Raw genomic sequence first — 14,221 nt, forward strand, 5'->3', positions numbered from 1 at the left:
CTTGAATTTAAGAATACATTGTTGGATGTTTTTATGTTAACAGTGAATCACATGACTGCTGAGAGGAGTCACCCACCTGATCACGGTGATGATTCCCATGGTGATGGACCCTCACAGTCCTGATCTGTCCCCTCTGTTTTTCGGAGGCAGCAACTTTACTGTTTTAATTCAGTCTCACTGCTCTCAGCAGCATCTTTATGACCAGAGACAGCAGCTGTTCTCCGTAGCCAGTTTTGTGACACTACCAAATTATTGAGATTTATGAAAACATTCCTGTTTAAAATTTGGACAGTTTTCTGCATTTAAGAATTAACATAATAGAAATGTTGACAACCACAAGAAATGCATGTAATGTTAGAAAATACGCTAATAATTTGAGGATTTCACCATTTTGAGAATCATGATTTTCATTTGAAGACTGTGCAAAAAGGACTGAGAAAAAGTCTGTCAAGCAAACAAGGATTTTCTGACACTCAAATATACTTGCACTCTTTCCATTTTATTTACTTCTTGTTTTACAAAAACAGGTATGAGACGATGCATAGACTGAGCCACACTCACAGTTGGCTCATCACTGACAACATGGAACAAAAAAAACAAAAAACAAAGGGCCTCAGGAAAAGGCAACAATTTATTTAAAGATAAAAACAACACTGTTTGCAGGTATTTTTCTGAGTGCATGCATACAGACACACATACTCCTATGGTCTCTTACACACAAGACACAACTGAATGACATACAATTGTCACTTAGGCAAGCACACACACAAAACATATACGCGGCACACGCACGCACACAGGCACACAATGCAAACGTGTGGGTGCAAAAGAATAACCATAGAATGCAGGGAAGAATGCATCACCTGACAAATAACAGACACTGATACGAGTGAAAGAGATGCATAGGAATTTACAGTTAAAAGGGTCAGTTCACCCAAAAAAAAAAAAAAAAAAAAAATCTTGCCACTTACCTCTGGCATTTTTCACTCCAGGTTTTGAAATATCAGCCGCCACCTTGATACAACAGAAGCTGTGTGTGGAGTTTTGTTTGTGGTTCTAACACCACTGAAAAACTAAACTGTGTGAGAATCAAAAACACAACTCCATTCGCTTTGTACTGAGCTGACTCACAGATATCTCATGGCCTGAAAAAATAAAACTAAAACTAAATGCCAGTGAAGGTAAGACAGAAATTGTTTTGTTGTTGTTAGTTGGGTAAACTGACCCTTTCACATTAGGTACAACCAACTCACACTACATGTCCTGTTTTAAACCCATAGGAGTGTAGCCAGCACCGTGATACACAAACGTCCAGTCACTACTAGCAGCAACGGAGTCACCCACGGACTCACATCTCACTACATTAATAGTGTGCGTTGATGGCGTTGTCTGCAAGCGTTAATACATCTCTAATAACTTTTGTACAATGAGGCTAATCTAATGCATCCTTCATGTGTGCTGTAAAACTGTTCACTGTTCACATTGAGGATCATGTCAGTAATTTCAGTGGACACAAAGCATCTGGGGACACACGCTGAAGCCGCTTCTGCCGTCTCAAGTTCAATGGCACTGAGAAAGTGAGCAGTCGAGCTGCACATTACGCCAAAAATGCCCTTACTGCTGCACACCAGCACTCTGACCTATGAAGCAGTGAAGTATTTGGATAAGTTATCAGTGTGAGTTAAAATGCACTGGAAGATAACCACAGCACTGTGGGCGAAGCAAGGCCCTTTAAAGTTTGCATTAGTGATAAAAATGCATACAGTTATCATCAGGCTGGGTCCTTGGGTCATGTGATTACACAAGGAAAGTTACTTTTATGAGGATAAATTAGGTCACAGCAAAACACAGTCTTTTTCACTTGAACAGTTTGAAACAAAAGCAGTTCCATTAAAAAAAAAAAAAAAAAAAAACAGTTGAAATGCAGTGATTTTGTTTACCTAAATGACAACTGAATGATGGGAATCAAGAAATTTTTTTTTTTTTTTTTTTTTTCACTGGTCTGCGTTTAATTAATGTGCGCTTATGAGGAGCATACTCCTGGCCACTTCCTCCACACCACTGGTTTAAACTGTACAACAAGTTCTTCCAGAGTAAACTCAAGAGGATTGTCCTCGCCTGTAAAACTAGCCTGGATTCTCCACAAAAAAAAAAAAAAAAAAAGAAAAGAAAAAGAATGAGATGAAGATTCTAGAGAAAGACATTGAAAAGTGCTATAAGAACAACAACCTTGTTCGAGAAGAAGGTAACAACAAACAGGAAAATACCCTCTCCTCTAAAGAAAATGCACAAAATATTTGCATTTTGCCATAACTGGGCAGACAAATGCAACACAATCACTTAGGCAGGTATTTTATATATTTATCAATATTACAATTTGTTAAAATTTGTTATATTTATTTTTAATTCACAAGATGGGTCAGTGCTTTACTTTCTTGCTTTTAGTAAAGTTATTCCTCCTGTTTATTTACATTCCAGTAGTTAGAACAGTGGATTATATTCTGGTTCAGTTCGGTGATTTATTTTTACCCTCCATCTGACCTTAGTCATCATTCTTCTTTCACACACAGGTAACACAAACCAGGTTCATAGGTCGCAGGCTAGCAGACATCCATGTAAGTATGTAGTGTGAAGAGCAGTAAATGCATGGAAATTCCTGCATTATGAGGATTTCACGATTTGTACTGGGCTAGTAAATAAAAACCTTCAGGTGAGCGTGTCTGTGCTCATGATATGTAAAAGGTTGACTAAGGGCACCTGAAATCACACGTTACCAGTGTACAACTACAATTCTACATCCTTGGTTGTAACAGGTCAACCAGAGCTCCACCACCACCTCCTACAGCCTTTGTGCATCATAATCTGTGTCGTATCTTCACACAAGGCACGTCACCCATTCGCCTCCCTCCCTCCCTCCCTCCTTCCTCAACAAGCCAAAGCACTGATTTCTCCTTGCTCTCATTGACTGCTGAACCCTCATCAGATATTTCAGCTTACTACTGAGTCTGGGCATCTTTGTATTCTGGGCCTCTACAGATGCAGGGAATACTGCATGATGCTAATAAAAATGTTTTAAAAACAGATCATAGGCATGAGAACAAAGCCTACTGCTGGAGAGGGTCTTATATCCACAAAGTAATGAGGACTGGAATAATTTCTCTTTTGTTATTAGTATTGTTAGAGGCAGAATATACTGTAAGTCTGGTTCTTTCTTCAACACACTGAATCTGAGCTTGCACAAGCAACATACATAACCAAAGGGAGAAAAGGATGGACTAAACTTAAAAATAGGGAAACTGTTTCTTTGCCACAGCTAAACCCAGATCCCTAAACTAATGCCAGGATCAATCCTCCTCCTTGTGCCAGATCCTTTGGCTATGAAACAAAACTCCCAACTTATTTTTAACGACCACTTGTGTCACTGAGACAAAGGTCATCGTGCCATCTCTGTCCTGTTCTGGTGAGCAGGTTGTTGTGCCAACTGGTGTGCAGTTGATCTTGTTTTCTTTTCTCCATCTTCGAACAGGGGTAGGGTTACATTTAACGTCTAAAAAGTGGGGGGGGGGGGGGGGTGGGAGACTTTTAACCGTTCAGGAGGTAGACCACCAACTCGTAGGTGCACATCATGATAGCGGTGTTGGGGATCTGTCGTACCAGGTGGGTAGTGAGGCCGCGGTACAGGGCGCGGTACCCCTCCTCTTTGGGCACTGTTGTTAGAGTCTGGAAGAAAGAGCGATACTTGGTACCCTCCTCACGTAGCCTGGTGCGGATCACTTCTGCAAAGGCAAAAAGGAAGAAGGAAAAGGTTAAAGGAAAATAACCAGTAAAGCAGAGCCTATGTCAGCCTGTTGCTAATCTGACTCTCACCATGGGGATAAGCGATAGTTGTGGCACAGGTCTTGGAGGTGGCAGCAGCAAGCATCATCCCCACAAAGTCAGAAGCATCTTTGGACGCCTCCTCTTCCTCATCCATGTTCTGCGGTGCCTTGGCCTCCAAGAGGCGCCGTTTGATGTTTTCATAGATCACAAAGTGGATCACAGTCTCTGAGATGCCGGCGTAGGATGCCGACATTCCTCTGTAGAAGCCTCGGAGGCCGTCTGTCTGATACACCCGCCGCACACACTCAAACGCACTCATCCTGCGCTCACCTCGATTCCTGAGATCAAACAGGAAAAGATTCAAGGATACACTTTGAAAAGTCACAACTACAAAGGCTACATTTCCACATGAACTAGAGCAGCTGAAGATAACACAACAACAACAATTCTGAGATTTGTTTACATATTAAGAAAGTGAAGTCATGAAAGCTCATGCAAAGGTAAACTCCTTGATTACACTGTAGAATCCAGTTATGTGTTATGTAACGTGTTAAAGCTGTTCTCCCAGGTCAGATTAATGGGTGGGCGAGGCTGAGCACAGCAAAATGCCAGGCTGTCTGTCACATTGTCTTTTTGGATACCACTAAGAGTCTAAAAAAGCCATATAATTTCAAATGATACAAACAACGGCTTTACAAAGCTGTACAATGTGTATAATAAGGTTAATTGTTAGCAAGCAACTTTATAGTTGCTGTAGATGGAACACAACCGGGCTCACAAGCAGCACAGGAGATAGCATACAGATGTGAAAGTGTCTCCAAGAATTCCCCACCAAAACAGCAATAGTTTTGTGTGGCTGGTTTTCAAAATAAAGGGGAACTCTGGAACCAAATTAATGAGTGTCCCCTTTAAAGCCACAAGTGTGGAACTGAAATGTGAAATGTCTAAAGCTCACACCCTAGTGTCATGTTTACCTAGCGTCCAGCTGTAGACGGGTCTTTATGAGCCATATTGGATTGGTTGCTGTGATGGCTGTAAAACCTGCGGAGGAAAAAAAAAAACAACAGGATTATGTTTTGTTCAAAATCGAGAAACGTGCCAAGCTGCCTGTGGCACAGGAAAGTGCTAACACTCTACATAAGATACAAATACTCTTTAAGCTTCACTTATGTTGGTTAAATTAAAACAGTGTAAACATGTTCTTTAATTAATATGTAAAGTCATGAGGGCAGCTTAGAGAGAAAGAAAGCTTGCCCCGCTATAGACTACCCTATGTGTGCTAGCAGGGCAACAACTGAATGTCATAAAAAGTGTACGTCTCATGCAAACAGCTGTTAAAAAAACTGCCTCTTATCCAATGACCTTGATGATAAGGGAGAAGAGGATAGAAATGCTTAGAGAGAAAGAGAACAACCAGATATATTAACAAAATAAAAGCACAGATCTGTGGTGAGTACTCACGCAGACCCAAGTAACTCCTCACAGATGCAGCTAGAGACCCCTGGTGGTGTGGGGGTCTCATGCCCTTGCGAGAGGAGAGCTATGGTAGAGTAAAAGCCTAAAACAGACACAGGCTTGTGTGTAGCAAAATAAATGGCATGCAACCATTTAACTTAAACCCATTCCCCAAGTTATTCCCCAGAAATGAACCCACCATATGTCATGTGAAATGATCATCCCGCAACCAAGACAGCAGAGGGGACATGTTGAAAGAATATAGCTAAAAACAGTAATTAATGCAATAACAATAATTAACTGGAATGGAGCTGAAAGTTATGATCAAAGTCATCTCATGACCCCTCAGGTTTATCATGCGACGCTTTTGAGGGGCATGATGATCCCCATGTTGGGAACCACTGAGCTAAACCAGCCAACTGTACATCAAGTTAGTATAAAGTAGTCAAAAAGAGTCCTGCCCCCAAAAGCTACAACTGTAAAATGCTGCTAACACATTGATGCATCAATATAGAGAGCTGAGTGCAGTTGAGTCAAGGGGGTCATGGTTAGTTACAGATTTTTAGACAGCAGAGATTACAACTAGAAAGCTGAAAAAACATGACTTTAGCAGAGGGTTTTTGTGAGATTGCTGGATATGGACGAAACGATAACATTAAGTATCCACACTGCTGCACCGCGTTGAGTTATGGAAGCCAGCGGAACAGAGGCTAGTCCACATGTGACTTACTTTTCATACCTGAGGCACATATTTCTGATAATACCTCTATACTTTATGACATTAATGTTCAATGACATTTGGCTATTATGGGGATGTGAGACTAAAATTGACCTGTTAACATTTTGGTAGGGCTCCTAAATTAATATATAACCTGTTTTAGCTTGTGGTGATCTTTCTCCCACATCTACACCCATTGTTAGTAATAGCAGAGGTCAGCTCTAACCCCTGCTGTAGGTATCACATGTCACTGACAGACTACATTACTGTCGACACCTCATCACCCTATCGTTTCAGCTCAGTCAGATAACGACTGAACAGAGATGTACTGACAAAATGCTGACCTTGACTGAGTTGTTGAAAAGTCTGAGTCACGGTGTGCTAAAAGCAGCACAAACACGAACCTGTCGGATTCACCCACACGCAGACACACAGCACAGTAGATACAGCTGCCTGTCTGACCCACATTGTACCTGTTGGGTATTCCCAGCTGGTTCAGAGTGACACAAGAACAGATTACATACACTTGACGAAGTGTCAGAGAATAATGACAGAATATTTTATTTTATTTAATTAATATCTTATCTGGCCTTTTACCCTGTTACGTTATTAATTAAACAATTTTAAGACTGCTGAGGTAGCATGGGGAAAAGGTAAAGGAAAGAGGATAAGCTTGTTTTTGCATCCACAGGAGTATCATGGTTGGTGTACTGAGATAGTCAAAAAGGACAAGTGTTTTGAATCAAACATAACACAAACTAGTTCTACCACTGCCTGCTCTCTACAGAGGGATCAATGTAACTGCTAAGGCTGACAGCAGCAAATCAACACCTACAGTACATTACACAAGCCTGCTGCTATATGTAACACCACTATTCATCTAAGCTTACCAGCACTGAACCAGACCAGGTTTGTTTACTCAGTATCTCTGACAGGCATGCTGGAAATGTTCACTAGGTTACAGTATTACACAAAAAAAAATTACAAAGTGGTGCACGTGAGTCTGTCACCTCAGATATATAGTTACCTGCCATTCCAGCTGACACCATGTGTACCTGTGTGGAGTCAGGTTCCAACACACCATTCAGTTTCTCTTTGGCAGTAGAGTAAGCAGCAAAGTAGATTGCTCTGTTGGAAGTAAAAGGAAAGAAAGGTCAGTGCATGCTACACCTGTACAAGGCTAAAGAATTTATATAAGTCATGTTTTTGTGTCCTACTGTAAAGCTAATTAGTCCACAATGTACCTGCAGTGGCACTGTAGTTTATTAATTACACTACATTAGCAAGTAAAACTGTCCCCATGTCAGGTTCAGCTTATTGAGCTGTCTCAGCAAATCAGCCTAGTTAGATAAAGAGGCTATTCAGTATAAGAGCACATCTCCGTTTGTTTTCACTAATTAAAAAGGTCATGGTGATCATGGTCGTACTCGTAGCTATACACAAGCTGCTTTTGCTTTTTCCCTTCAAGCAGCAATAGCACTGTATAATGTGCCGTCTGGACAATTTCTACAATCATTAGTCAAATGTGCTTAATCTGTTAATGATGCTCAAAGCTCATCAATCACATTATAAAACGCTCCTGCTGTCTCTCAGGAGGCCCTGTTGTCTTCACATCAGCATTCGTTGATGTAAGATGCAAACCAAACACTCTACAAATGCTTAGCGCTGGCACCTGCGTGCTGCGGCATTAACCACTACCCACTGCCATTAGCCACCACTTTGCTCCTATCATTATCATTGACGGGTAATTTAAGATCATGACAGCTCGATGTTATTACCTAACCGCAGTCAGTCAGAGCATTTCCAAGACGCAGACACAATACTGTGTTTAATATGCTGCTAATGTTGCCATGTTTCCAAAGGAGCACATCACCGTCCAGTAAGCAGCACAGAAGCTGCTGAGAGAGCCACGAAGATGAATGGGACCTAACCGGCTGTGGATCCTTAATGCTTATTAGTCACCAAGTAACCTCAAGGATCCCTGTGGAGCTTACATAATACCAATGTTCCTCACAGCCATTTCTCCCTGTAAAACAGCCCATGTGTCCATTAATGTTTATTCAATACTCATTATCAGAAATGTGACAACACATCCTTTTTGTGCTGTGTGTAAATGTCACTGAACAGGAACATAATGTAACCATGGTTACAATGCCTTACGCCATGTCAATCACAGAACAGGCATGGTACCAGGACACTGGAAGTGGCCGACCCGAATGGAACGCAGCCATTCTTAATGTCACTGATTACACCTGCGCTTTTCTCACTCTGGCATGTTTGCTGTGCCAGCAGTTGGTTTGCTCATATTAAAGCTAACATGTATGCCAACACAGTGATTGAAGGCATATTAATATAATGACAGCATTCAGCTCAAAGCACAGCTGCAACTAGGTAAAGGTATAAGCCAAACACTAGAAAGGCTTCAACCAATGGTTATTTCCATTATCAATAATCTGTTGAATGGCTTATTTCATGTATCATGCATATATGCATGATTCTGTGTGGGATATGGACAGGCTGTAAAAACAAATGTTCCCTCTCCATCTATAACATGATAGAAAAAAACAACACAGCCCTACATGACATCTTCAAACCCAAAGATGTTTCAGTTTACTAACAAATCAGATAAATAAAATTACAAACTCCCCATATCTGAGCAGCTGCTACTAGAGAATGTTAGGGAGAAAGTTGTTGCTAATTAATTTTCTGTCAGTCAACAAATTGATTGGTCAACTTATCATTTTCAGTTCTTAACACAAGAAGAAATTCTTCTAAATTACTGTATTAATCTTCAGAGGAATGACAACATCAGAGAGAGTGTGGCGCATTTTCAGTTCCATCAAAGAATCAATTAGTCAAGGAAATCCAATGACTATTATTTGACTGAGAACGCCTTCACACATGGACAGTACAAATATCTTCACAGTCTTTCACTCTGAAGATGAAGTTGACAAGAAATATCTTACCTGGAGGGTGCCACGCCCACCAAGTTTGGCCCCAAGCCCCTGAAGAGTGAACGAGGTCCTTCTTTCTCCAATATCAGTCTGAATATGAAACACACCGAAAAATATATATTACAATTCTTCCACCACCACGACAATATTCATACTCCAGGGTATTATTTATTATTGTCCAATTTCTGATGCGCTAAAGTACAGTTAGATTTCCAAGTTTATCTGGTAACATTTCAGGTGATTTTTTTTTCCAGCTGTTTTTCTTTGGCCCACACAGATGATGATGTCAGCTGGTCAGTCCTTACACTTACACATAAGTGTATTATGAAAACTACTGGCCCCTTTATCCTGAAGTTTGCTATTGATACTTAATGTCCTAATAGTGTAAATTCTGATTTTGGTGCATCCTGTTCGTTCCTCTAGCACCGCCATCACACCAAAGTCTAAACTACTATATGAGTAATATTAGAATTTAGTGTATGAACTTTAGCCTACATTCAAAGCCCTAAACCAGTAGGGATCTAAGAATAGAAAATTTTCTGTAGTCAGTTGTCAGTTGCTTTCCCTGTTCAACACTTTTGAATTGCTGGGGGTAATGAACACTACAGGGCCTCAATGACACAACACAAACATAAAGGGGAAAAAAATTGTTCCACTTAGAAGAGTTGCAGCATATGTTAAACTGCATGTTTTTTTACTCAAAAACCTATCAGCTGCTTTATAAAAAAAACAGGTTTTACAGCAGAACAACATCATAGATGCATTTGCTCATTATAGTTTGTGTGGAGCTCATTAAAGGTAAAACTCAGCTACGTGTCATGTCTAAAAGCCACATTTGCCACATTTGGCTTATATGGCTGCAGTGTGCAGGGGCAGACCAGATGAACATTTTGAAATTTTCACGAAGCCTCACTGAACACACCCTGTCCACCACTGCCTACAACATGTCAAAAATGTTGTGTGATTGGTTGTAAGCTGCATGTTCTTTATTCTACTTCCACAGAGCTATACTGGTTTCAACAAAACTCCATGCACCAATTTGTTTTGTTGAGAAAAGTACCGAGCACCATTTCTTGCAATGTGTTTAATCTAGAAATGATGTCACTGAATGAACATATCTGAAATTGTCAGCGCTGTATTAAACAGCAGTTTGAGAATGTGCCAGAATTATTTCATTAGGAATATACAATCAGCCTAAACAACAAGGTTAAAACTGCCACAGCCTCTGGCGTCTCATCTAAATGTGACTTAGCTCAGTGAATTGGTGGCGTGGCACAGGGCCATCAGACACACTTTTTCCACAGGCTCTGAGTAACTTCCTAAAGAAGGAAAGGCCTGTCATAGCACACACATTGAGAAATCACAAATTTATGAAAATCTCACAAGATAAAAAAATAATAATAGTGGGATCGGTTATGAAATTTCCTGTTTAGCTAAAGTGACTGATGTGTGCTCCTGTGTGTAGTTTTCCCAAAGGGTGAGATTTTGGAGTTGGGTTTTAGGGAGTGGTTGGCCTTGCCAGGGGGACATCAGCCAGACCAAACAAGAGTAACAACATGGTGCCTGTTGAAGGAAGAGCCATGACTCTGCAGCCAAACTTCTCAGGGAGAGCAGGGAGAAGGAACCATGAGCTACGTGCATGAACAGCTACACCCATTTTGGTTAAAGCTCAAATAAAGCCTATGCGCTAACACTGTTTACTGAGCTCTATGTTTCAGCAAAGCTGTGCATGGTATATATAAAACGCATACTGTATGTAAGACACAGTTGTTGCACGAATGTAACAGTAGTGAATGTTGAGTACCCACTTGAGACAGTGCAGGGGGCCTGGTGGGGACATGCGGGCTACACTGGGCCCATTGACGGTACTGAGCTGAACTTCAGACACATAGAGGGTGATGGAGGATGACTGCAGGCGGGTCTTCACTACTTCCAGTGGACAAGTCAATATGGCTCCTACCGTGCCCCCACATCTGGCAAAAAGACAGGGATGGAAAAGGTGGCGGTGAGAAAGCAAACAAACACCAGTCTCGCCTGACAGTCTGATATTAAGTGTCCTTCGATGGCGACAGCGGCCTGGATGGTCATAGGTGTCCAAAGTGTTATTTTCTTGCATAAATAAATTAGCCAGTGGTGTGGTTGGTGGAATTCTAAAGCTCCCTGGCATGTAGACAAGAAATCCACAGTGTGGGAACAGTGAGAGCCAGTCAGGAATGCTTTGTGTTTCTTGGGCAACAACAGCAAGCTTCTGTTCAGTGCCACACCACGTCAAACTCATAGATGTATGTATTTTCATACAAGGGTTTATCAAACAGGGCTCAAATAACAGCTGCAGAAAGTTACTGTCTTTTGTTTTAGGTAGCCTGAAAATAGGGACTACAATCTGAACCACTCAATTGATATAAAAATAAATGTTTGTACGAGTTTCTCCTTTTGCTGTTCTATTTATCAAAATCCACACTTTGACGACTGAGAATCGTAAAACAAATCACTTAAGTTTTAACACTGACAGATTCTAAAAACTGCGCTGTCATGTGTGACGCACATAACTCAACATCCTGTATGAACACACCAGTACACCTGGGACATCATTTTATGACCAGCTCAGGTAGTTCAGGAAAGTCTCCTAGACAGTCATTTACCAAATAATAAATCTGACTGATAAGAGAGAACACAAAAACAATATTCACATGGACTACATACATAAACTGAACCTGATGAGACCTTAGTGAGCAGGACAGGGCCAGACAAAAGGAAATCAAAAGCCAGAGCGACAGCACTTATCTTTAGTTAGGGTTAAATTTCAAACAGCACCAGAGTAGAGATAGTAAATCAAGTCAACAAAGTTTCTGGCACAGGGAAAGTGAGTGGGTGTCAGGCAGCTACTATGCACACTGCAAAGAAAGCAGGACATTGGTTTAGGAAAAACGTGCATGGATGAGGAATTAGATTTGATCTTACATGGTTAGAGGGATATAGTCTGATGAGCAAAAAATGTCACATCGGGAAAGAGAACATCTACGTGGCATGTTTAGGCCCATATACCAAGAGACATACTTCATTTTGCTACATTCTTCATCCAAATCCATTAGCTATCTGTCTATCAGCGCAGCCACATAATAAAATAAAGGCTCTAAGAAGACAGGATGAGAGTCACTGCTGTTGCTAAAAAAATGTCAGTGAAGTGCTCATTTACCCTCACAGGAAATAATTACAGCAAACGTAACGTCTCAACTCCTTACCTGAAAAGTCTGCCTTAGGTCTGTCAAAACATAAGCATGTTGTTTCACCCATTTACCCAAGTACTGAACTGAAGAACTGTGGAATAGCTGCCTTTCTGTGATAATGCCCGACGACTGTTAAATCACATGTGAGCTAACCTCATCCCATTATCATACTTGGCAGACCAGTATGACAGAAAAGACTAGACTGCACTCCAATGCGTACACAAAGTTTACATGTTGCATCAGTCACATCCGAGCATACACGTTTTGTCAGTGGTTTCTAAACAATGTTTTCCGAGTGACCTTTAGTGGCAGTTTGCCCGCGTTTGTTTTGATGCACTAACGTTACGGCTGATGACACCGAAAGTGTGTTAGGCTCACTCCGTGTATGTCTTCTTCTCATCTTGAGCTTTACATTTCGTGTAAAATGTAACAACTTCTACGATGATCTGCCAGTGAGTACAGAAAGCGCTCCCATGAACCAGCCATTTCATTCATACATGGAAATGTCATTGTGACTTGTGACATTGAGCTAAACTCCTACGGGTGCACATGCGTAGACACGATTGGTTAGCCGACATCTGACACACTGATGCTAACACAGATCTTCACGTAAGAAAAAAAAGAAATATATCCAAATCTACTGGCCAAATCCCAGTATCGTAAACATACCAACATCCCAGAAAAAACATACAAACACCCCAGTGTGTGTAGCTACCCCGGCTAGCAACGACAGTTAGCCCTGAGCGTGGAGCTAGCTAGCTCATCTCTTGCATGTATATGACATGGGAATATACTCACCCTCCAGCAAACAGATGAACTAAGGTATCTCTTTGACTCATTATGTATCATATTCGGGAACCGTCCACGGGGCACCACTCTGGAGCGGACGTGAAGAAACCGGGGAATAATGACCCCAACCTTGCAAGCAAATGATACTCAGTGCGCCTGTGTTGTGGTGGAGGTCAGCTGCATGGAAAAAAAAACTACGACGGTATGTAACAGCTAACTTAGCTAGCTTGCGTTAGCTGCCAAAGCTAACGGGTTTCCGCTGGTTAAGGTCGATGTCAGAGCGACAGGTTTGCGTCTCCTCCCTGTGAAACAGAATAATGCTTCACCATAGTGTGCGTGTCTTTAATGTGGGTGAGTAATTCCAGCCTTGCAACAATAACAGCGACTGTGGACACGACTCGGCCTATTTCCCGTTGACGTGCCTTGCCTCACTGTGAGTCCTGCGGGTCAGCTCGCAATGTTTATCATCGATTGGGGAGCCGCAAAACAGAGGCGGCGATTGGCTGAGGTGCCCCGTAAAACCGCCCCGTCACTACTCTTTCACGTGATACCGCTTTTATTTTGAAAGGAAGAGATCGTAACTTAGGACATGGTGAGACTCGGGACTAAACTAATGCGGAAGAGCAGGGAAACACGGCAGACTTATTAACTTTCCTTTGAGTAGGTTACTCCAGAATTGAGTGGAAATCAATCACATAGCATAATGTACTACTGACCGTAGCAAGGGACTGTACATCTGTAGAGCTAACTGTTAGAGCATAACTACTCATTGGACTTGTAAAAGTGTCCCGTACCACACAGGATGAGCCCTTACACAGGGTGAATCTGAGTATTAGCTGCGTGACCGTACATTCATCAATATCACAATTACATCAGCCGGAGTGGAGAGAAGTCCTCCGAGAGAGGAAGCTTCAGTCTAAAAAGACATATCGCCCGAACAGGGACTTGAACCCTGGACCCTCAGATTAAAAGTCTGATGCTCTACCGACTGAGCTATCCGGGCTCTGAGTAGAAGGAGTGTGGCAGCTCTTCTTAGTGTTTTCACGTGAAATGAAACCCCACATTTGTATTTTCTGGACCACGCTACACTTAATCCCTCTACAAAAGCATGCATTACTATAGGTGTATTGGTTCAGCCTATGTTAACGAAGAGCTGCGCAAATTTGCGAAGCCACAAGATTCTCAAACCCATACCCACTTTTGGTTTCCATAACTTTTTAAATCAGCCAGATACTACTATAAGCACTGTACATAATAGT

At 41.6% G+C, this 14,221-nt stretch overlaps 1 protein-coding gene and 1 non-coding gene across 2 annotated transcripts; both read right to left on the reverse strand.

Moving 5' to 3' along the window:
• Positions 1 to 478: 478 nt before the first annotated feature.
• Positions 479 to 13,394, reverse strand: LOC121187050 (solute carrier family 25 member 36-A-like). Its single transcript, XM_041046125.1, has 7 exons — positions 12,972 to 13,394; positions 10,755 to 10,919; positions 8,959 to 9,036; positions 7,020 to 7,120; positions 4,794 to 4,860; positions 3,868 to 4,157; positions 479 to 3,776 (listed from the first exon to the last, which is right to left on the reverse strand). The coding sequence occupies exons 1-7, from the start codon at positions 13,010 to 13,012 to the stop codon at positions 3,583 to 3,585; spliced, it is 936 nt and encodes a 311-aa protein (XP_040902059.1). The 5' UTR covers positions 13,013 to 13,394; the 3' UTR covers positions 479 to 3,582.
• Positions 13,395 to 13,892: 498 nt separating this feature from the next.
• Positions 13,893 to 13,965, reverse strand: trnak-uuu. Its single transcript has one exon. It is a non-coding gene; the product is annotated as a tRNA-Lys (tRNA).
• Positions 13,966 to 14,221: the final 256 nt, after the last annotated feature.

This window comes from Toxotes jaculatrix, chromosome 9 (genome assembly GCF_017976425.1).
Source record: "Toxotes jaculatrix isolate fToxJac2 chromosome 9, fToxJac2.pri, whole genome shotgun sequence".
Lineage (NCBI taxonomy): Eukaryota > Metazoa > Chordata > Actinopteri > Toxotidae > Toxotes > Toxotes jaculatrix.

Coding starts and splice junctions, on each gene's coding strand:
- LOC121187050 (XM_041046125.1), bottom strand. CDS start 13,012: ATGAGTCAAAGAGATACCTTAGTTCATCTGTTTGCTGGAGG. Junction 10,920..12,971: donor GTTCATCTGTTTGCTGGAGG/GTGAGTATATTC, acceptor TCTTTTTGCCAG/ATGTGGGGGCACGGTAGGAG. Junction 7,121..8,958: donor GTGGGCGTGGCACCCTCCAG/GTAAGATATTTC, acceptor TACTTCCAACAG/AGCAATCTACTTTGCTGCTT.